Source organism: Branchiostoma floridae, chromosome 2 (genome assembly GCF_000003815.2).
Source record: "Branchiostoma floridae strain S238N-H82 chromosome 2, Bfl_VNyyK, whole genome shotgun sequence".
Taxonomy (NCBI): Eukaryota; Metazoa; Chordata; class Leptocardii; order Amphioxiformes; family Branchiostomatidae; genus Branchiostoma; species Branchiostoma floridae.
This window is the reverse complement of record NC_049980.1, coordinates 23,722,339-23,740,334: the sequence shown is the minus strand read 5'-3', so window position 1 is coordinate 23,740,334 and position 17,996 is coordinate 23,722,339. Positions and strand designations below refer to the sequence as shown.

At 42.8% G+C, this 17,996-nt stretch overlaps 2 protein-coding genes across 2 annotated transcripts in view; one reads left to right on the top strand and one right to left on the bottom strand.

Moving 5' to 3' along the window:
* LOC118409244 (neural cell adhesion molecule 1-like) overlaps nt 1–17,996 on the bottom strand; it is a 47,971-nt gene that overhangs the window by 21,293 nt on the left and 8,682 nt on the right. The window contains exons 2-4 of the mRNA XM_035810112.1: nt 9,144–9,217; nt 8,121–8,275; nt 7,352–7,499 (exon numbers count right to left, since the gene is read on the bottom strand). Of these exons, the coding sequence (XP_035666005.1) occupies nt 7,352–7,499; nt 8,121–8,275; nt 9,144–9,216 (376 nt within the window). The 5' untranslated portion in view covers nt 9,217. The remainder of the gene's footprint in view (nt 1–7,351; nt 7,500–8,120; nt 8,276–9,143; nt 9,218–17,996) is intronic.
* On the top strand, nt 1,065–2,920 carry LOC118409247. Its single transcript, XM_035810115.1, has 2 exons — nt 1,065–1,338; nt 2,639–2,920. Exons 1-2 carry the CDS (start codon nt 1,132–1,134, stop codon nt 2,843–2,845), a joined length of 414 nt encoding a protein of 137 aa, XP_035666008.1. The 5' UTR covers nt 1,065–1,131; the 3' UTR covers nt 2,846–2,920.

The window sequence follows — 17,996 nt, the reverse complement described above, 5'->3', positions numbered from 1 at the left end:
TGACCGTAACATATCCCTTAACTTTGAGGAGTTTTGAAGATCTTACTCGAGTTTCATAAACTTAACCCAATGAGGAGATGTATTGGTTCTTTTAATTGAATAACATGTGTTGACCCTTTCGCCTCACCTAAGATTAGGTAACAGTAAGTAGATTTTATGGAAGACATCTTTCTCACTCAAGACATGTTTCAATGACGAGAAAATACTGAAATAGAAAATAAACCATCCTCCGGACCGGACCGGGCAGGGGTTTCCGCCGACCGACCGGGCAGCCGTTTCCGCCAACCCGTGAGTGAAACTTGGTTCGTAGTTGTAGAGGTAACACCTGTGTGACTGTGGTAGCCTATATGTTAGCCTGGTATCCAAACCCCAGCCCGATCTCAAGTATCACGAAAGATATTTGAGGTTGGGGTATGGTATCCAGGCTACCTACATGTTGGCTATTATAAAGGCACTTTGCGCACTGTGCCTGCTTGAAATTCAGGAATAAAAGACTTGTTGGCTCAAAGTGATAGGTGACCATCGTTTGTCACTACAATATTGTTGTTACAAGGTTTTTATATCCATTTTGAAAATTTAGGCATCTTGTTTTTTTACTCATCTTGTTTTTTTTATCGTATAAAATTTGGAGTCTGCAGGTATGTCACCCACGAAATGTGCTTACTGTGGCCTTACTGGGTGCCGCTCGTGTCACGCGGTGACATCGCGTGATGACTTCCCTGTAACTAAGACCATATGGATTCACCATTTCTAAGTCTCGCGCGATGAGCGGGTTAGATGCAACAAACCTTACATGTGGGCTCACTCCGCGTCGCAAACTGGACCGGCACGGACCTCACTATGAGCGCTCCGGCTCCACCCGTCCTGCGCGGAGATGCCACCCTTGTGGGGCAGAATTTGTTAGATGTTGTTAAAGCGGTGCGGGGAGAGGCTCCCCTCCTGGAGGAGGCTATCCTTGCTAGATTCGAAGCCGACGTGCCGCCCCGAAGCCTCAGCGACGACGAGCTGGCGGAGCGGCTGGAGACCCTCACGGGAGAGAACTCCGGTTTCCTCCTAACATGACGGGAAAGGACCTCAAGGCACACGAGACGATCGTCCGCTTGGCGCACTTCTTGATCATGGCAGCCAACGATGCCGCGGCACCCAGGCAGCCGATCCGATCATCCAAGACCGGCAAAACCGCAGCCCAGGCGGTCGCAAACCTCCTGGACCCCACCGACGAACCGCCCCGAGAGACCCGACGCCACCAGTTCGTCCGGCCTCCCTCCGCCAGCCAAAAAGGCAAAGCCAGCCCCACTGGAGGAGGACTCAAGCTCCGGTAGCGAGAGCGATATCGAGGTTAGTACGGTTTTTCCGGAATGTTTTTTTTTCGTGCACCTGGGTTTTGAAAGATGTATTAAGTACTTGATGTATGGGCCAACCGCGGACACGAACGAAACAATGCGGTATAGTGCTGGCAGGACAGGTTTAAGTGGTAGCCTCCGCAAAAACGTTGACACAACACTTTGTTTTCCTAGTATAGGCAGGCGGGTCGAAGTTATATCTCCCCGCAGGAAGGAAAAGACAACATTTTGATTCCTGGACGAGCGGGTTGAAGTTGTATGACCTTGTATCTCCCCGCAGAAACGGAAAAATGACATTGTATTTCCTGGACGGGCGGGTTGAAGTTGTATCTCCCCATAGAATCGAAAAAATACACTTTGTTTCCCAGAACAGGCGGGTTGTAGTTATATCTCCCCACAGACAGGAAAAAACGACACTTTGTTTGCTAGGATGGGCGAGTTCAAGTTACATCACCCCACAGAACCGGAAAAACAACATTTTTTCCTGAACAGGCGGGTTGACGTTGTATCCCCGCAGAAAAGGAGGAAACGAGTTTGTTTCCTTAGCTGATCGGATTTGAAGTTGGTAACTATGACGGACATGAAAGACATGAGTTGTTCCCGGCGTATGAGAAAGGACCTATGCATGGCTTGACACGAAACGAATGAAACACGTATTAGTTATACCCCAGTCGATTTTATAAGTAGGAACCTATTCGCTGACTTGGTACATAGTGCGACCTAAGTTGAAAACTTCACCCACAAATACAACACAGGAAAGTTTGGCTTCCCCCACCAGCACCAACAAAACGACGTCGTTTCTCCCCGCTTGCGAGAAAACCATTAGTTTCTCTGTTTTTTCCGTCCAAAAATTAACCTACCCCAGTTCGGTTTCCCCCACCTCTTGATTAGCTTGTGCAGATTTCAAAGCACAGGTTAAAAGAGGGTGACTGTATTCAGTGTATTCTCGCCTTTTTCAAATGCAAAAGTTTTTAGCTTCGCCCAGGTGGCTTTATTTTCTAATCGTGAGAAAACAGTTATCGCACCGGGCTTCTAATTACATCCAGGCCTAGCGAGAGACAAACCGGGGTGTCAGCAACGTGCTCTCACAGCATGAAACAAGTCTTCATTATTCCCTAATCGATCATAACATTCCACCACGTCACAGTCGAGTGCCGACAAAGGCTCCCTACCGTCCCGGGTTTGGTAACATGTGTCAGCCAGAACCGCCAGGCCCAAATGATTGCGGCAGCGAGCGGAAAATTGGAGCAGTTGAAAATAAACCTGACGTTGGTTTCATTTAATTTTCTCTTTAGGAGAACTCACTTCAGCGAGAGCTGGACAAGGCGAAGGAGGCGTGCCTGGACCCCCTCGTTCACCTCTACCCCGCAAAGCTCCACGGGCCACTGCTGCGCCTGCAGGAGAAAGCCATCCGGGTCGGGGCCAAAAGGAGCGTGGTTGAGCGCTATAAGAACTTAGCGAATTTCGTCCTCGAAAACCCCTCGAAGACAAACATGTGGTAGCTGGTGGCCGTAGGGGCAGTCAGACTAGTTTACAAGGTCTTTCTACTTCTGGCGGTTTTCGGCCAGATGTGCAAGGCTATACATGTTGGTTTATTTGCAAGTTCTTGCCCGTGACTAATTGCAACAAGAAGCATACAGTTGATATAGTAAACATACATAAAATTATTTGGTATAGATAACAACGATGTCAATTGTAATCAAAGCAATATCCTATCAAAAATATTGACTGCAGTGAGCTACAATCTACGCATATGGAGTTGACTTCTTTTTGGGGGCAGAGGAAGACGAAGTACCCCACTTCTTCTATGATAAGTGGGTTATGTGACGTTAACAGCCTTATAGTTTTATTTCGTCGGTAAGCGTTTCGATGTTTTTGTATGTTTTGCATACCTCTTCATCTTTCCTGGTCATTGAGAGGCAGTTAGCAATAAAATGTATTTCGTCTTCCACCGGTTTTGCATTACAATGATTACAGGTTCTTTCGCCCACGGGTAGCTTTTTGTACTGCCCGCTCTCTATTTCAAGGGGGTGGGCGCTGATTCTAAGTTTGCATATGGACGATCTGACCTCGAAATTATCAAGTGACGTTAAATAAGTTACCATTCGATTGAGTATCCCTTCTATAGTTTCTTAAAAAATCTTAACCATTATCTATAGACGGTCTATAAGGAAAAGTCTGTATGTACAATTGCATTCTAACACGAGTTAGCTGTGACCACTGTACAATAGATTTATATATACACAAGTATAGCATTGAGTGTTTGTTTTTTATAGTGATTTTTATACACAGAATATATTTTTATATGACAACACACCGCCATTTCTCAAACATGACCATTTAATCGGACTCAGGTATAGCATTGAATGTTGGTTCTTATAAAGTGAATAAAACATTGTCATCAAGTGACATGTCTGTGTATTTAAGTGTCATTCTTCCCTTGTATAGGAGTGAGATAGAGCCAGCTTAAGAAATGGTAGCTTACGAGGTAATAACTCATGTAACCCATACATTGTGGATTACGATAGGTACTCAGAAAGAAAATAAATACTGGTCAATTGCAATGTACGAGTGGTAACTAGTACGCAGTCGTGTTTGGGTTAATTTTGAGGTCTTGCTAGATCATTCTACCTATGTACTATGTATATCTTATTTCCCCACAATAGTTACAGCGTGTCACAATATAGACTAGTTCTTTTTGTTACAATGGCAATATATTCGTGTGTGATTGATACAACACATGTTGGTGTGTATCTGCATACAAGATGAAAGGGCAAAGTCCTTTATTTTTGAATCTAATTAGAGTAGTATAAACCTCGGAGATGCAATGTCTAGTCACATTTTGGAAAAAGAAAATAAGAGGTCAATATAACCAGGACTGTTACCGGAGATACTGAATTTAACATCGCCCAGTATATGATGCATGATCAAAAATATCAACTAAACTACCCGATAAGCGCACCTCAGAGAAGACGGTACAAGATATATCTATTGTTTTACGCTTCGTCAATAAACAGGAAACATTGTAGCCGTTAAAACTTAGTACTAATTTTTAAGGTAGGCATGAAAAAGTTCCGGGTTATAATGTTCTGATTCGCTGCTATTGCTTTTAGTGTTGTTAGGTTGCAATATACCCATCGTAAAATAGATCCTTTTTGGTTACATTTCTATCCCCGTTTTGAAAGCTGTGACTATATCGTCCCCGCTTGGATAGTTAAAACAAACAAAACGGGCGGTCCCTGGCCGTCCTCTGGACATCGTCTTGGGATTGGTCACCATGCTGACGTCAGCCTGTAAACATTGACAAATAGGAACTGCACAAGTACATTTTCCAACCAATGGCAGCCCTCAGAATAGCGTCAGTTTGCTTCCCACTAAAGATCGATCACTGACTATCTAGTCAGGCGGAGTTGGCGCGGCGGACAAGGTCGGCCGAGTTAGACGCGGCGCTTCAACTGGACAGTGAACATGCACAAGCGACTCAATTTCGGTGAGAGTACCTTGCTAATGATAGCACGTATTATGTGTATAATAGATACGTCACAAGTTGTTAAGAGTGACTAGAGCTAAATAAACCGAGAGCGTTACGATGTGAATCGTACCAGGTGGATTTTGGGACTGTGTGCTTGGGTTGAGTAACACTGCCAACCTTAATCTCGTGGGCCCAAATCTTACCCCAAACCGCCCGAGACCTTGGTCTTCAAAAAGTCCGCCAACATCACGTTTCGGCAAGATAAAATATGAGTCCCATATTAACGGCATTACAGTTTTGGCATTTTTACAGCGTATTGTTGTGTAGGAATTAGTCTTCATCTGTGACCTTGTTTCGCCAGAGTTTTTTGATTTTGTTTAGAGAATATCTTTCAACGTGGAAACTTCTTGGCAGTTTGTTACTCATACCACATGTTGTTTACGGCACAACCAGGCACAACCCTTTTGTTTTTGATCGGCCGAAGATATCAGCGCTCCATGAGGCCCTCCTGTGGAATTCCATTCGCCACCTTGCCGCCGCCGAACAACAAACGCTTCTGTTTCTCGTGGTCATATTCATCTGTTTCCCGTGGTCTTAAAGTAAAAGATACGATTTGTTACCGGGGTCCCCGTTCTCAATCATCTTTTTCTCTGCGTTTCACTCACCCTTTATCGTCTGTGGACTAGTACAGTCAAGCACGTATCCACAGTTCTATAGTAATACTGCTGAGCACGAGTCGTCAATTAGCCGACGATTGCCGGAACTGCCATACTCCCATCCGTCCTCCGATCGCCCGCCGTCTTATCACTCTGACTGTAGCCAAAACGGTACCGGTAATCTGATCACCCATTGTCCTCCAAGCAGTTTAATAGCGGTGAGCGTACATGTGACTTATTTCATTCTGTCTTATTACAGGCTGGTGATGATATAGCCGTTGTATACAGGATGCTTTTCCAATCACCTTTACCACCCTTCCACACGTAGAAGTTGGATATCTCTTGCAAATGCAGCCGTTTTACTTGTATGATGGACGAAATATTCTGTATACTGGTTTACGCAACCCGACGTAACAGTGTACTGCATTTTAGACCCGATAGCCGTCGCTTGTGGCTTTTAAGCCGACATGTATATTGATATTGTGATGTGCCTTCGATCATGCGAAGCCAAGCCGAGAAAGAATATTTTGTGTCATCATTTCTTATTCACGGTGGTACATTTTATTTCTGAAACTTCTTTAATGATTCAAAACTCGGGCTACACCAAAAGGTAAATGATAATGCACTTTTGTGCCCTTTGGTTATAAGAGAAATAGACCTCATCGGTCAAAGTAACAGCACGTTAGCATCACGAGTATTGTTGTCTAGCTGCACAAGCGTTATCGCCGGTGCAATGAGACGAGTGGGAAAAGTCTTCGCCATGCATTCGGTACGTCGTAAGTTCGATCCCCGGCCAATATAGTATGACGTGTTAAATGGTCGTGCTAATTTCTCAGCTTAGCACTCAGCATTCGGGAAAGAGTATGTAATTTGAACACACACCACAGCCAGTGTCCTGGCCCCCTACTGTAGTAATTGCATTTGTTTGGCCCAGGGTTACTCCAAGAACATGGGCGCCGCCCTATGCACCATGGAGCGGGAAGGACTTTGACTTGACATGACAATATAAGCGCTGTAATTCAATATGTATGACTTTTGCTATAAATTATATCTAAATTACTTTGATGCCTTACATCACTACCGACGGCCTGTAACTAACAGAAAAAAATACTATCAATCCTTTCTCACAATCTGTCCCCACAGGTGAACGCCGGCATGACAACCCCCAGGTTACAGGAAGAATCGACTGACAAGTACACCCCTTTGTCGCGATGGTTTGGTAACCAAATGAACATCACAGCAATAAGAAAAAAAGGGATTCAAGCGTCACACAACCATACAAAATGAAATAACAGAAAGATATGAAATAAAAACCTTCAAACGAAACAAAACAATCCTCATACATACACGACATCATTACGCCGAATGGTCAAGCAAAAAATATAACTGACCCACAATTCTACCCTAACGATACATAATATCGGGTATTTTGTTTAAAAATGTAATGTGCTGTATACTTGATGGTGAAACGAGTATTAAAACATGAAATCCTGGTTTATAACATCGGTCACGTCATCTTATTATACGCCATACCCAAAGCAGACTAAAGTTACACACAAAAACAAATTCCCTAGGGAATACCCGTAGAAAATACCCGTAGAAAAAAATACCCGTAGAAAAATTCCTCGCATGCCTGCGGAATTCCTAGAATTCCTGTCAAACGGTCGCACACTATAAACATTAGGCTCGCCCCTGAGGCGTCGCCAAAAAAAACAAGTTGAAAACCGGTCACACCTTCAGTAGCACTGCATGAGCGAAAGAGTTCTGCACCCCATTGGTAGTTCGTTATTTTGCCTCCAAGTACCATCACACACGGTCACATAAGATCCAGAAACTGAGAACAATGGCATCATAATGTAAATAAATAAAGTTTGACTCACAAGCAAATGTCAAATTAGCATGCCTGGCGATAACCACGCCATGAGCGTTTGATGCCACACACTCATAAAATCCTTCATCTTTGCTCTTCTCTGGGAACCTGATGATCAATTCACCGGCATCCATCTGGTATGGTGGTTGTCGAGAATTCTGTTACAAAAGATAACTAAGAATTTAGTAACGCCCCTAGCAGGCCCTAAATGTAATGTGCCCTTCGGAAAGGCACTTTGTCCGTACTTGCTCATTCTACGCAGGCACATATGAGTAGCTTTGGTTAGCGACCACCTCTTGAATGGGACATAAAGCCTCATGTCCCGTGGTTGAGTGCCACACCTCATACACGTTTAAGGTATCTCGGTTGGCTAAATTGGCATTTTGACCTTCCACTGTTTTCTTATCAATGAATTAAGAACGAATGGAGCCGTAACGAATGTTGATAGATGGGCATTAAAGAATTCTAAATCTGATTTTTGGGGGGCAAATTGATGACGTCATCATTTTTATTGCCTCTGATATTATTTTTTTTCTATGACAAAATACAGCACTTTGGTACATACCACTGTAATGAAACTTCGTTTTTCGTTGCATAATGATAAAAGCTACAAACTCTTCATGGAAGTAACTGCAGACTAAGTTTTAAAAAGTGTGGAGATTACAGCGTTTGGTCCATGTATACAAGGAGGTTGAAACTCCTTGATGTATATGATATAACATATCATGATGACTTTATGTAAACCACTGTAAACAGAAAGAAATAGTGGATGTCCTCACCAGATCTAACGGTTGACCATCCTTTCTCCAACTGTAAGTGATCGGCGCTTCTCTTGGTGAGCTACACGGCAGCCTAACCTCCGGCTCTAGATTGAAGGGGTCAAGTATCACCGTGTTTGGGTCGAGGCCAAGACTGGCTGCCAAGCTCAATTCTTCTGCAAGAAGCACGATGTATATTGGAATAAGATGTTTTCATTCTAATCGTGTACTAGATTTATTAGTAGATACGTCCAAACAAAGAGGTGCAAACACAACGTGGTTAACGAAAGATGAGAATGCACATCTCAGCAGATCACGCGTTTTAGCTAAGGGGACAACCCGCCGTGCATGCAAATACGTGCTGTCTTCGTGCAAAACGTGGGCAATCTTTTGGGATCCGTAAGTGGTAGGTACCGCCTCCGTACGAACTTGTAGGGAATACAACGGCTTTTGGAACACACAGACACGCCGTAGAACTTCACGTGCAGGCACCGTTGAAAACTTTGTGTGCCATCGGGCTGCGGATTCGCCCCCCGTACGTGCCAGTACGGGCGACGCACCTGCCTTGTACAGCCTGAACGTTTTCAGAAATACGTGCCACAAAAAAAAAAAAAAAAAAAAAAACGCACGGACAAATTGCACGTACGACGGGTTGTGCCCTTAGCTTTAGTGACTCCACTTCCTCAATGACTGTTTCTACGTCTCATTGTAGCTAGGTGTCGCTGCTGCAGCGTGACGTAGAATTAGGTCCCAAACGTGGCCGAGCCAGTCATTATTGAGCAAGGTGACAGTTAGGCAAAAACACATTGTTGTGTACAAATTACATTTTGTACTAGAACTTCGGTATCCAGTGACTTGTCAACCTGATTAAACTATTCACAGATGTAATTCTTGGACCTAGTAGTGTACCTCATTTGAAACCATCTTCTGTTGAATAACAATTCATAGCAGCCAAAGTCATTAATGACTGATAACAATACGTAAATGCACTGTAGTGATATTGATCCAGGTAGTACTAGTATTATACACCAGCGACACACGTACCTGCTTGCGCTAGCCATGGAGAGAGGAGGAGAACGACTGCTAACAGCCAACATTTTCGTAAGAGGCAAGCCATCCTAGAAAATGGAAAAACACCAAAACTTTACCTTTGCAACTTAAAACTTTACCTCGAGTTATACCTTAATTCAGCACACCATGTCACTGTCGAATGCGTAATGTACCTCGTCTGGCTGCAGATTCCATAAAACCTATTTCATACACTGAAGTACTGCAACAAGACAAGTCGTCTATCGTAAAAAAATATCTGTTTTTTTTATCTCTACTATAACTTAAAGGCGAGGAAAAGATGAGTCCATCTAATGATGGCATATTTTGTATATGTTGACTGAATCTGTTCAACATGTTTTGTTGTAACCTGTAATTAGCGCAGTGAAAATTTCAAAACATTCCGCTGACGCCGCGTGAGCCGACTTAGCTCCCGAATGACTCCTAACCATCGTCGGGAGACAGTCGGGAGCTAATTTCGGCTAAGAATCTGCGGTTTTGTTAGTAGATTTTGTATGTATTTTTTCAATTCAGGTTACCAAACAAACTTGCCCTTCGGATTTAATTCGTTGATTAAATAAAGCCAAAATATCGGTAAAAAAAACTTTGGTTGTGAGATTTGTTTTAAAACTTTTAATCCGCCTCCCCAAAACAGGTAAACAGTCATCTATCGAAAAACAGTTCCACTCAAAAAGCGCAACAGGGTGCAAAACTCGTTCATTTTACGATGCCCTAGGCCTTGCCAACAACAAGTACCCTACCTACGCTTATACCTAAAACTAGGCCCTGCCGGGCTCACTACCGTTGGGGTTTGACTTTACTTCAAAAGAAGCTCATTGCGTATACATAAAGATTCAACTTGCGCATATGACGTTACATGTCCTGCGTTGGCCGCATCGTTTCTCAAAGCATTATCCTAAGATGAAATACAGATACCGAACCCATCACTAAAACCCTGGTCTGCGCCAGACATTTCTAGCCTTGATCTCACCCTTGTTACTATTACACTCACTACAAGCTGTCGTTACCTTCGCCAGAATTGTAACGGGGGCGGCCCTAAGATGGTTCCCGTCGTAAGATGGCACGGATTTTTTGCTGATCTTATTATCCATAAGTACACCGTATTTGTTGCCACTGACTATGCTGATTACAAAGGTAAACTAGAGTTCGGGGACCTCATACCACCATGAAATATTTATTGCTTTTTTGTGGATGGTATGTATGTTTATAGTCGGTTGTATTTGAGAGTAATGGTTATAAATGTTATGGGAAAGTAGTGGTGTATTTATTTAATGACACAGAGGATGTCCATCTGATTAGTAATTATTAAAATGTGACACTTAATTGTGTAATGTGCGTTTAAGAGGTCGACGGCATATGGTAGCGTGGTGTTCCTTCAGCTTGATGTTTGGCATTTAAACTGTCTAAGGTTGTCAGCATTATTGAGGTTCGACTATGTGCCTCAGAGCGGTGTGGTGGGAGGAAGTTGGGAAACTCAGAAAGAAGAAGGGATGTGGCCAACTTTAGTCAGATGGTGATTTGATTTTCCACCAATATGTCATAACATCAGCTGTTCACACGGTACAAAAATGAGATGCACACTTTCCTCTGATAGCCCTACATCAACTGTAAGATGAATACTTGGCGCCAACCCCGTCTGCTAAAAAACAAGTACCATTGGCTACGAAAGAGACAACTAACAACTGTCCCTTATCGTAACGAAATCAGAACATCTGTATCGCCCATAAAACTTCTGACACCCAACCCATCTAAGATGAGAGGACCTAATGGCATTTTAATCACCATGTCACTCAAATCAGCAGTACAGTATGTGAGACATCCATACCTGTTAAGCATTACCGTTAAATGTACCTCAACTTCTTACAATTATACTTACGCTTCACATCTCCATGATATCCTAAGCAGACATAAATAAAACTAATTATCATATTAAAAAAACTCGGGGTTCCCCAAACGCTGTCATACAAATCACCTCACTATCTGCTTGGAGCTAAGCCCATTAACAAACACTTAAAGCACGATGCCTGTTACAACATATCGCAGATATAGGGGGGATTTCTGATATTATTACATCGATTATAACGACAGATACGGCGCCCAAAATCACATCGATTCGAGCTTTCATCACAGCCCACCAACACAACAAGTATGAAACCAATCCATCCAGCCGTTCTTGAGTAATCTTGTACACAGACAGAGACACATAACAGAAAATATAACCTCCATGACATTTCATGGAGGTAACTACTGTGCCAACTGTTACAAATATTTCAAACAGTCCTTAGCAGACATAAATAAAACTACTGGGGGTTCCCCAAACAGCTGTCACCTCACTATCTGCTTGCAGCTAAGCCCATTAACAAACACATACAGCACGATGCCTGTATCAATATATCTCAAATATAGGGGTGATTTCTGATATTATTACATCGATTATAACGACAGATACGGCTCCCAAGATCTCATCGATTCGAGCTTTCATCACACCCCACCAACACAACAAGTATGAAACCAATCCATCCAGCCGTTCTTGAGTAATCATCTACACAGACAGAGACACATAACAGAAAATATAACCTCCATTCCATGACATTTCATGGAGGTAATAAACCAAGTCCATGCACACAGCTTTAATTTGCATTCCAAGTATACTTTAACATATTTACTTCATTTTTTTTTAAAACAGAATTCTAACAGTAATGTTGACAGTGCTGAATCACTGCGGTCACCGGTCTCTGCGTATTGGCGGCTCGTGTCGCTAACTATACGAACTCTTTCAAGCAGTCACACAACTGTCATGATACACATAAATAAAGCTCCATAAAACACTATGGATATGGGTCTTCAAATGTTTGTTGAGTAGAAAAGCAACCAAAAGGAAGCGACATAAACATTGCCACCATTGTACTCCCAAGGGAGTGTGGCTGTGAAGGTGGCAGACTAGAGAACGCTCCAAAGATTTATTGGACTTTAACAAATGATTCGTGCTGTCTATGAAAATAAGACTTGATAGAGAGATGTAGATGATATTTTCTTATAATCAGACAGAGTTTTGTTGATGTTGGCGTCGTAGTTTTTTCGTAATGGTTTTTTTAGTCGGGCATTCACAATCAGTGCATTCAGCCCATTGCCCGTAACAACATCAGCTGGATTGTTCTAGGTACAGCCTTCCTCATGTGAGACAAGAAGTACATACAGTCACGATTTTACTGTCAAAAGAAAGCTAAAATATCGTACTATTAATTTTTTTCTGTGTACTTAAATTTACCACTTACTTTTGAAGAGAGCAAAATGTAAAAAAGCGTACCAATTGCAAGTTAGGCACACTGTCCAGCGTAGCACAAAATTGGAAGGTTACATACACGAAATTGTCTCACAGTGTTTGCCGCTTGTAACACGCAGCGCGAAAGGTTCATGAACCACATGAATGCATTTCTTATTCAAGTATGTTGTTCAAATCTATGTGTAAAAAATTCAGTCATCAAAATTTGACCACTCTCAGGCAACTAGCGATGGAGCGCCATGAGTTTGAGCGCAAGAAAAAGCGTACCATGTTGGGGCACCTCCCGTTATGTATTTGATAACGTCGGTGTGTATGTGTCTCCCCTTGTGAGTGTGTGTCTGAGCTCGATAAGTCTAGAATGCTTGGATGGTCGTAGATTTCGGAGACAGGTCCCTGTCGGCTATTCTCCCAGCAGAGCTCTAGGCTAAAGTTGGTGCCAGAAGTTCCGTGGAGGGAGCTCGTAGACAAAAGAAATCGCGGCCAATACTAGTACTACTAGTCCCCTCGACTGTAACCTCTGCTTAGTGAATACCCGTCAGTCGGGCCCGGAGGAATCTGATAAAGTTTGAAACATGCGACCCTAAAGGTCATGATGAGAGGGGGTCGTGGCTTTTTCGGTTCATTGGGTAGACTGTGAATATCAAAGCTATTATCTTGCCATTCTACCACTTCTTTCTAAGGAGAAAGGAGACTTTCTCGGTGAAAATGCTCTATATTCCTACTTTTATTAAAGAAGAATTCATTATTTATGTATTTGTGCATAAGAAAACAAGACTTCCATACATTCGCAACTTCTTGAGTTATTCCCTGACAAAGTCTAACGCTAAACAGACCCCTTCAGTTTCAAAACAAGCAGCTAGTGGGCCCACACCACTTGCTTTCAGCCACAAGAGCTATCTACCACTTTAAAGTCTTGGCCATATCGTGTCCAGAACACGAGATATCAAAACCGAATGTTCCGTAGTACCGTAAGCATCAGTTTTATCGAAAACGGGCCCGAGATGTGTCCGTTTGATAATTTAACTTTCATTCGCTTCATCAATTTGACGATAAAAATACATAATACCATCAGTCAAATGCTCATCTATTCCGGGTATCAAAAAGATTTGAAAATGATCTGGTAGAACTCCTCTTCTGGAGGCAGGCAGACATATCGAGATATCTGACAATGACGCATAATAGAAAGGCGTTTAACGTGCTAAACAAGGGAAGGGGCGGCGTTGTGCACAACAATGGGGACAAGGGCAACTTTTCACAGCACATTATATGATACTGTTTGTTTGTTTCTTCGTTCGTTCGTTCGTTCAAAGCATTGATCCTGTTGAACGCGCATGTTTTAAGGCAGGTCCCTGTCAGCCGACCCCGTGTGATGATTTGACAGACGCTGAAACATTTGCATCATGAGCACTCAATACCTACGAAACGTCCTCTTTTTTTAACAAGTCATAAAATCGACCAAGTTGGGACATGATTTGAAATACATTCCGTCAAACGAACCGAAAAAGGCACGGCTCCCCTCCCATCCATCCCCTGAGCCGCCCAAGGCAACACCCAACCCCAAGACCCAGCCCAGAACAATGTGCCCGCGCCCCACTTAGAAGAATGCGGCAAAATCGGCCCAACTCAGAACAAGAGATGCACAACTTGAAGAATACGGCAAACAAGAGAACAATTTAGGCATTCAGTAATCTTAAGCAGCTGTTTTGACGCGATACAATTACCTCCAGTTACCAAGTAAAAGTGAAAGGGAGCAGACTCAGCAGAGTCATGTGTCAAGTGACACGAACTTAAAAGTTAGAGGAACATACGTTTATACCAACTTGATAGGTATTATTGTCACGTCGTTGAAACCACAATCCAACTTTGATCTTTTATGATTGGCCTGAAGAAAATATATTCCGTGATGTATATGTCGTACGTCCACTCAAGACCAAACACCACGCGGGGCTTTTTTCACACACAAAAATGTGTCATAAGACGCGTACCGCACGCCCATCGACGCACTGCGACAGATAATCTTTTTGTCCGGTGTAGATCGGACAACTGGAACGTACACAAGCACTGTGCAAATAAAACAGGTGAAATAAAGACTGAAAATACAACTACACTTACTATCGCCACATCGGCAGGTGGTTTGTAGACGGTAAAGATGAGACTTGTAGGAACGGCTCTTCTAGGAGCAGGCAGACGCGGACTACCCACTCGAGTTAGCGTCCCCGATAATGATATCTGGCAGTGACAGTGACGAATATCAATGAAGCAAACGTAATAAGAATGCGCTAAACCTGTTAAACAAGGGGAGGAGCGTTGTGTAGAACAATGGAGTCCACTTATTTAGCTCGTTGTCAGTTGGGACATGTGCAATTATTCACAGCAAATTATAAGATGATGTTTGTTTGTTCCGTCGTTAGTACGTTCGTTGGGAGCATTAATCTTCTCGGCCGCCTCCAGAGGAAAACTGTGACGATTTAACAAATGCCGCTGAAACAGTTGCTTCATAATCTGTGTGATCATGAAGCAAATTTATGGCCGGAATAAGGCACGGCTCCGCTCCCATCTTGCCCCTTAGCCGGTCATGGCCCTGAACCGAGGTCAAGATTGGCTCGAGCCCAACTTTAAATAATGCGTCAAGATTGGCGCAACATAGAACAAAATAGGTCCAAACTAGAAATATACGACAAACAATTAATTAAAAAGGTAAAACATTTAAAACGGTTATACCGGTTTTGACGTAATACCTCCAGTATTATATGATACAGTATGATAGCGTAGCGTCACCTTTTAACAACATCGTCTGCATATAATGGTCTTTCCTGGAAATCTGGGTGTGTTCGCTAATCACTGTCTGGCTTTGACACAAATTTGCTGGTAAGACAGTTTGGTTGTGGTTGGGACGTATTTTTCATGATGACTTTGAATGGTTACTATTTACGTTTCTGCAAATGCTTGAATGTGAAAATGTCACATGTTATGGTAAAGAAATGATTCTATGGCGATCTAAAGATATAACAAATGTCACCCGTTCCGTCCATACGCCCATAACCCCGCGGCTATTTTTTTTCAGTCTGCGTGAATTACTGTAAATGTTGTAAGTTCGCGGGGATTTAATTTAATTTAATTCGCGGTAGCGGGAAAAGGCCTGTTCGGGGTGGTTTTAACTTCGCGGTAGCAACATGCACTTTAGTCTCTTACAGCCATGGAAAAATGTTCGCGCTAGTTTTAAGTTCGCTGTAAAATTGCAACGCGAAAACTGCGAACATAAACCACCGCAGCATCCTGCATTTACAGTATTATCTCAAAGCAGATGTTGTGTAGGCTAAATTTGCACGTTTTCCCAGCTGTCCTTCCCTGTGGTACATCGCCTGGTGTGCCCCAATGCGTGCGTGAAAATGACGTTGCAGAATCGAATTGAAGTTCTACAGCGCAATATGAAAGGGGATTTTGGACATTTCCTTTAATCGTGCAACGCAGACTGGGATTCTGCATAAAACATGTTACATGGAAACCATCGTCATGTGGAATATACAATTGTAGGCCATTATATATTTGCCTCACACAAACGTATTTTTCATATTTGTAAACTCGTAGTTAGAATCGTAACAATTGGCAGAGGCAGTTTGGGATAATCTCATGTGTCTGTATCGGGCGTCTTTGATTTGATGATAAACCCTCAAGCAAAGCAATTTCGGCGTAGGGCGGGACAATCTGGACGTGTTCTTTTGTTGGGTCCTTAGGCGAACTCGTTAGGCAGGCGAAAACACCTTCAAAGTGTAGACACGAAACATTATCGAAGGGTAAACAAGATCACCTTTCTGTCAGGTGTCGAGACATTATGGCGCTGTTATCGCCGCCTCCGGTATCTGCGTGGAGATGTCACCAGATCCTTATACGATCAACAAACAGTACAGAACGGACAGATGGCAGCAGCCGGTTCATACCGGCTTGGAATATAGTTTAACTGTAGTAGTCTGTGTAGCCTGAGATACCTATCAGTCGGCAGAGCCGCGATGATTTGATCATCAGTTATATGAATAACTAGGTGAGTACCGGGGGTATATCCTCTTGGCTCACCCATAGGTCATCTTTTGGAAGTGCACCCCGTAATATCGTACGGTATGGTCGGCGTGGGGGTGAATGAGTGCAGGGATATTGATGTGCGGCTCAGAAACAACAGGTTCCTGATTGATAACAAAAAAAAATGTTCAATATGAAGAAAACCGAAGTCGTAAACAGATACCCAATATTGTAGACTTTTTGTGCTCGAAATGAATTTTGAATATCTTGAGAAAAACTTAATCTATTAGCTCTAACTCTTCATGAAACTTATACATATCGTACAGTATATTCATGGGTGCCGTGCGAGTGTCGTTTACATGTACCCAATAATATGGGCTTTCCGGGTTTAAAATATACTTCACCTATCTTGGGTTTAACATGATCTATATATAGAATGACTGAATGAACTTTATTGCGCGACATTTGTACATGGTACAATTGGGCAACAGTAATAAGTCAATTAATACAATGATACTTGTCTAAGGTCTATAACTACATACATGTATAGTACAGGAATATGAACATAAATGGCGTATTGACATAGTGTAATATGCAAGTTAAACAAGTCGGTCTGTTACTGTACAATAGATTCTCTCTTTTTTAGAGCATTACATATGTATTGGCCTAAATACGAAGATATGTAGTCTGGACATGACATAAGTAGATTGAAAGTACATGTGTTTGTCTTTGGTAAAGGTGTGCTAGATTTACATGTGATCATATCCATTAATTTTTGTCTATCTGCGCTATACGTAGGGCATGTCATTAGAAAATGATGCTCATCTTCAACACCATCTTTACATAAAGGGCATTGCCTCTGGTTGGCTGGTACATAACGGTACCGACCTTTTTCTATTTCATATATGAGCTCTAGAGCTATACATGGGGGCATGTCCCGTAATGCCGTACGGTATGGTCGGGGTGAGGGTGAATTAGTGTCGGGATGCGCGCCTCAGAAATATCAGGTTCCTGATTGATAACGAAATAAGTGTTCAATATGAAGGAAAAATAAATCCGTTTACAGCTACCCAGTGGTGACTGTTTTGAGTTAAATTTGATCCATGAGCTCTATCGGATGAGGAAGTATATACATACCGTACATACACATAAACGTATATACATAATGATTTCCGGGGGTGAGGAGTGTTGGTTCTCTTCTCCACAAGTTCCGAAGAGAACTCCATTTCCTGTCTACTCACAGATAACACAGACACAATATGTGGGGTAGGGTAGCGGCGTCACCATCACGGCGGCCGGGTGTTTAATGGCTCCTCGTCAGTCAGTTGATATAACGTCCTTGGTCATAACAAGTGTAATAGCCATGAACTAAGCAAGTCATGCTGCGAGCGGGCGACACGTTTTACCCTGGTTGCCAATGTATAAGAAGCCAATGTGAAGCCAATGTCGGGCTGGTCGGTTAAACCAATGCTCTGTCCAGCGGATGTTTAACGCATCCTGACTTGCAACTTAACTCAAGTCACAGTAAGTCA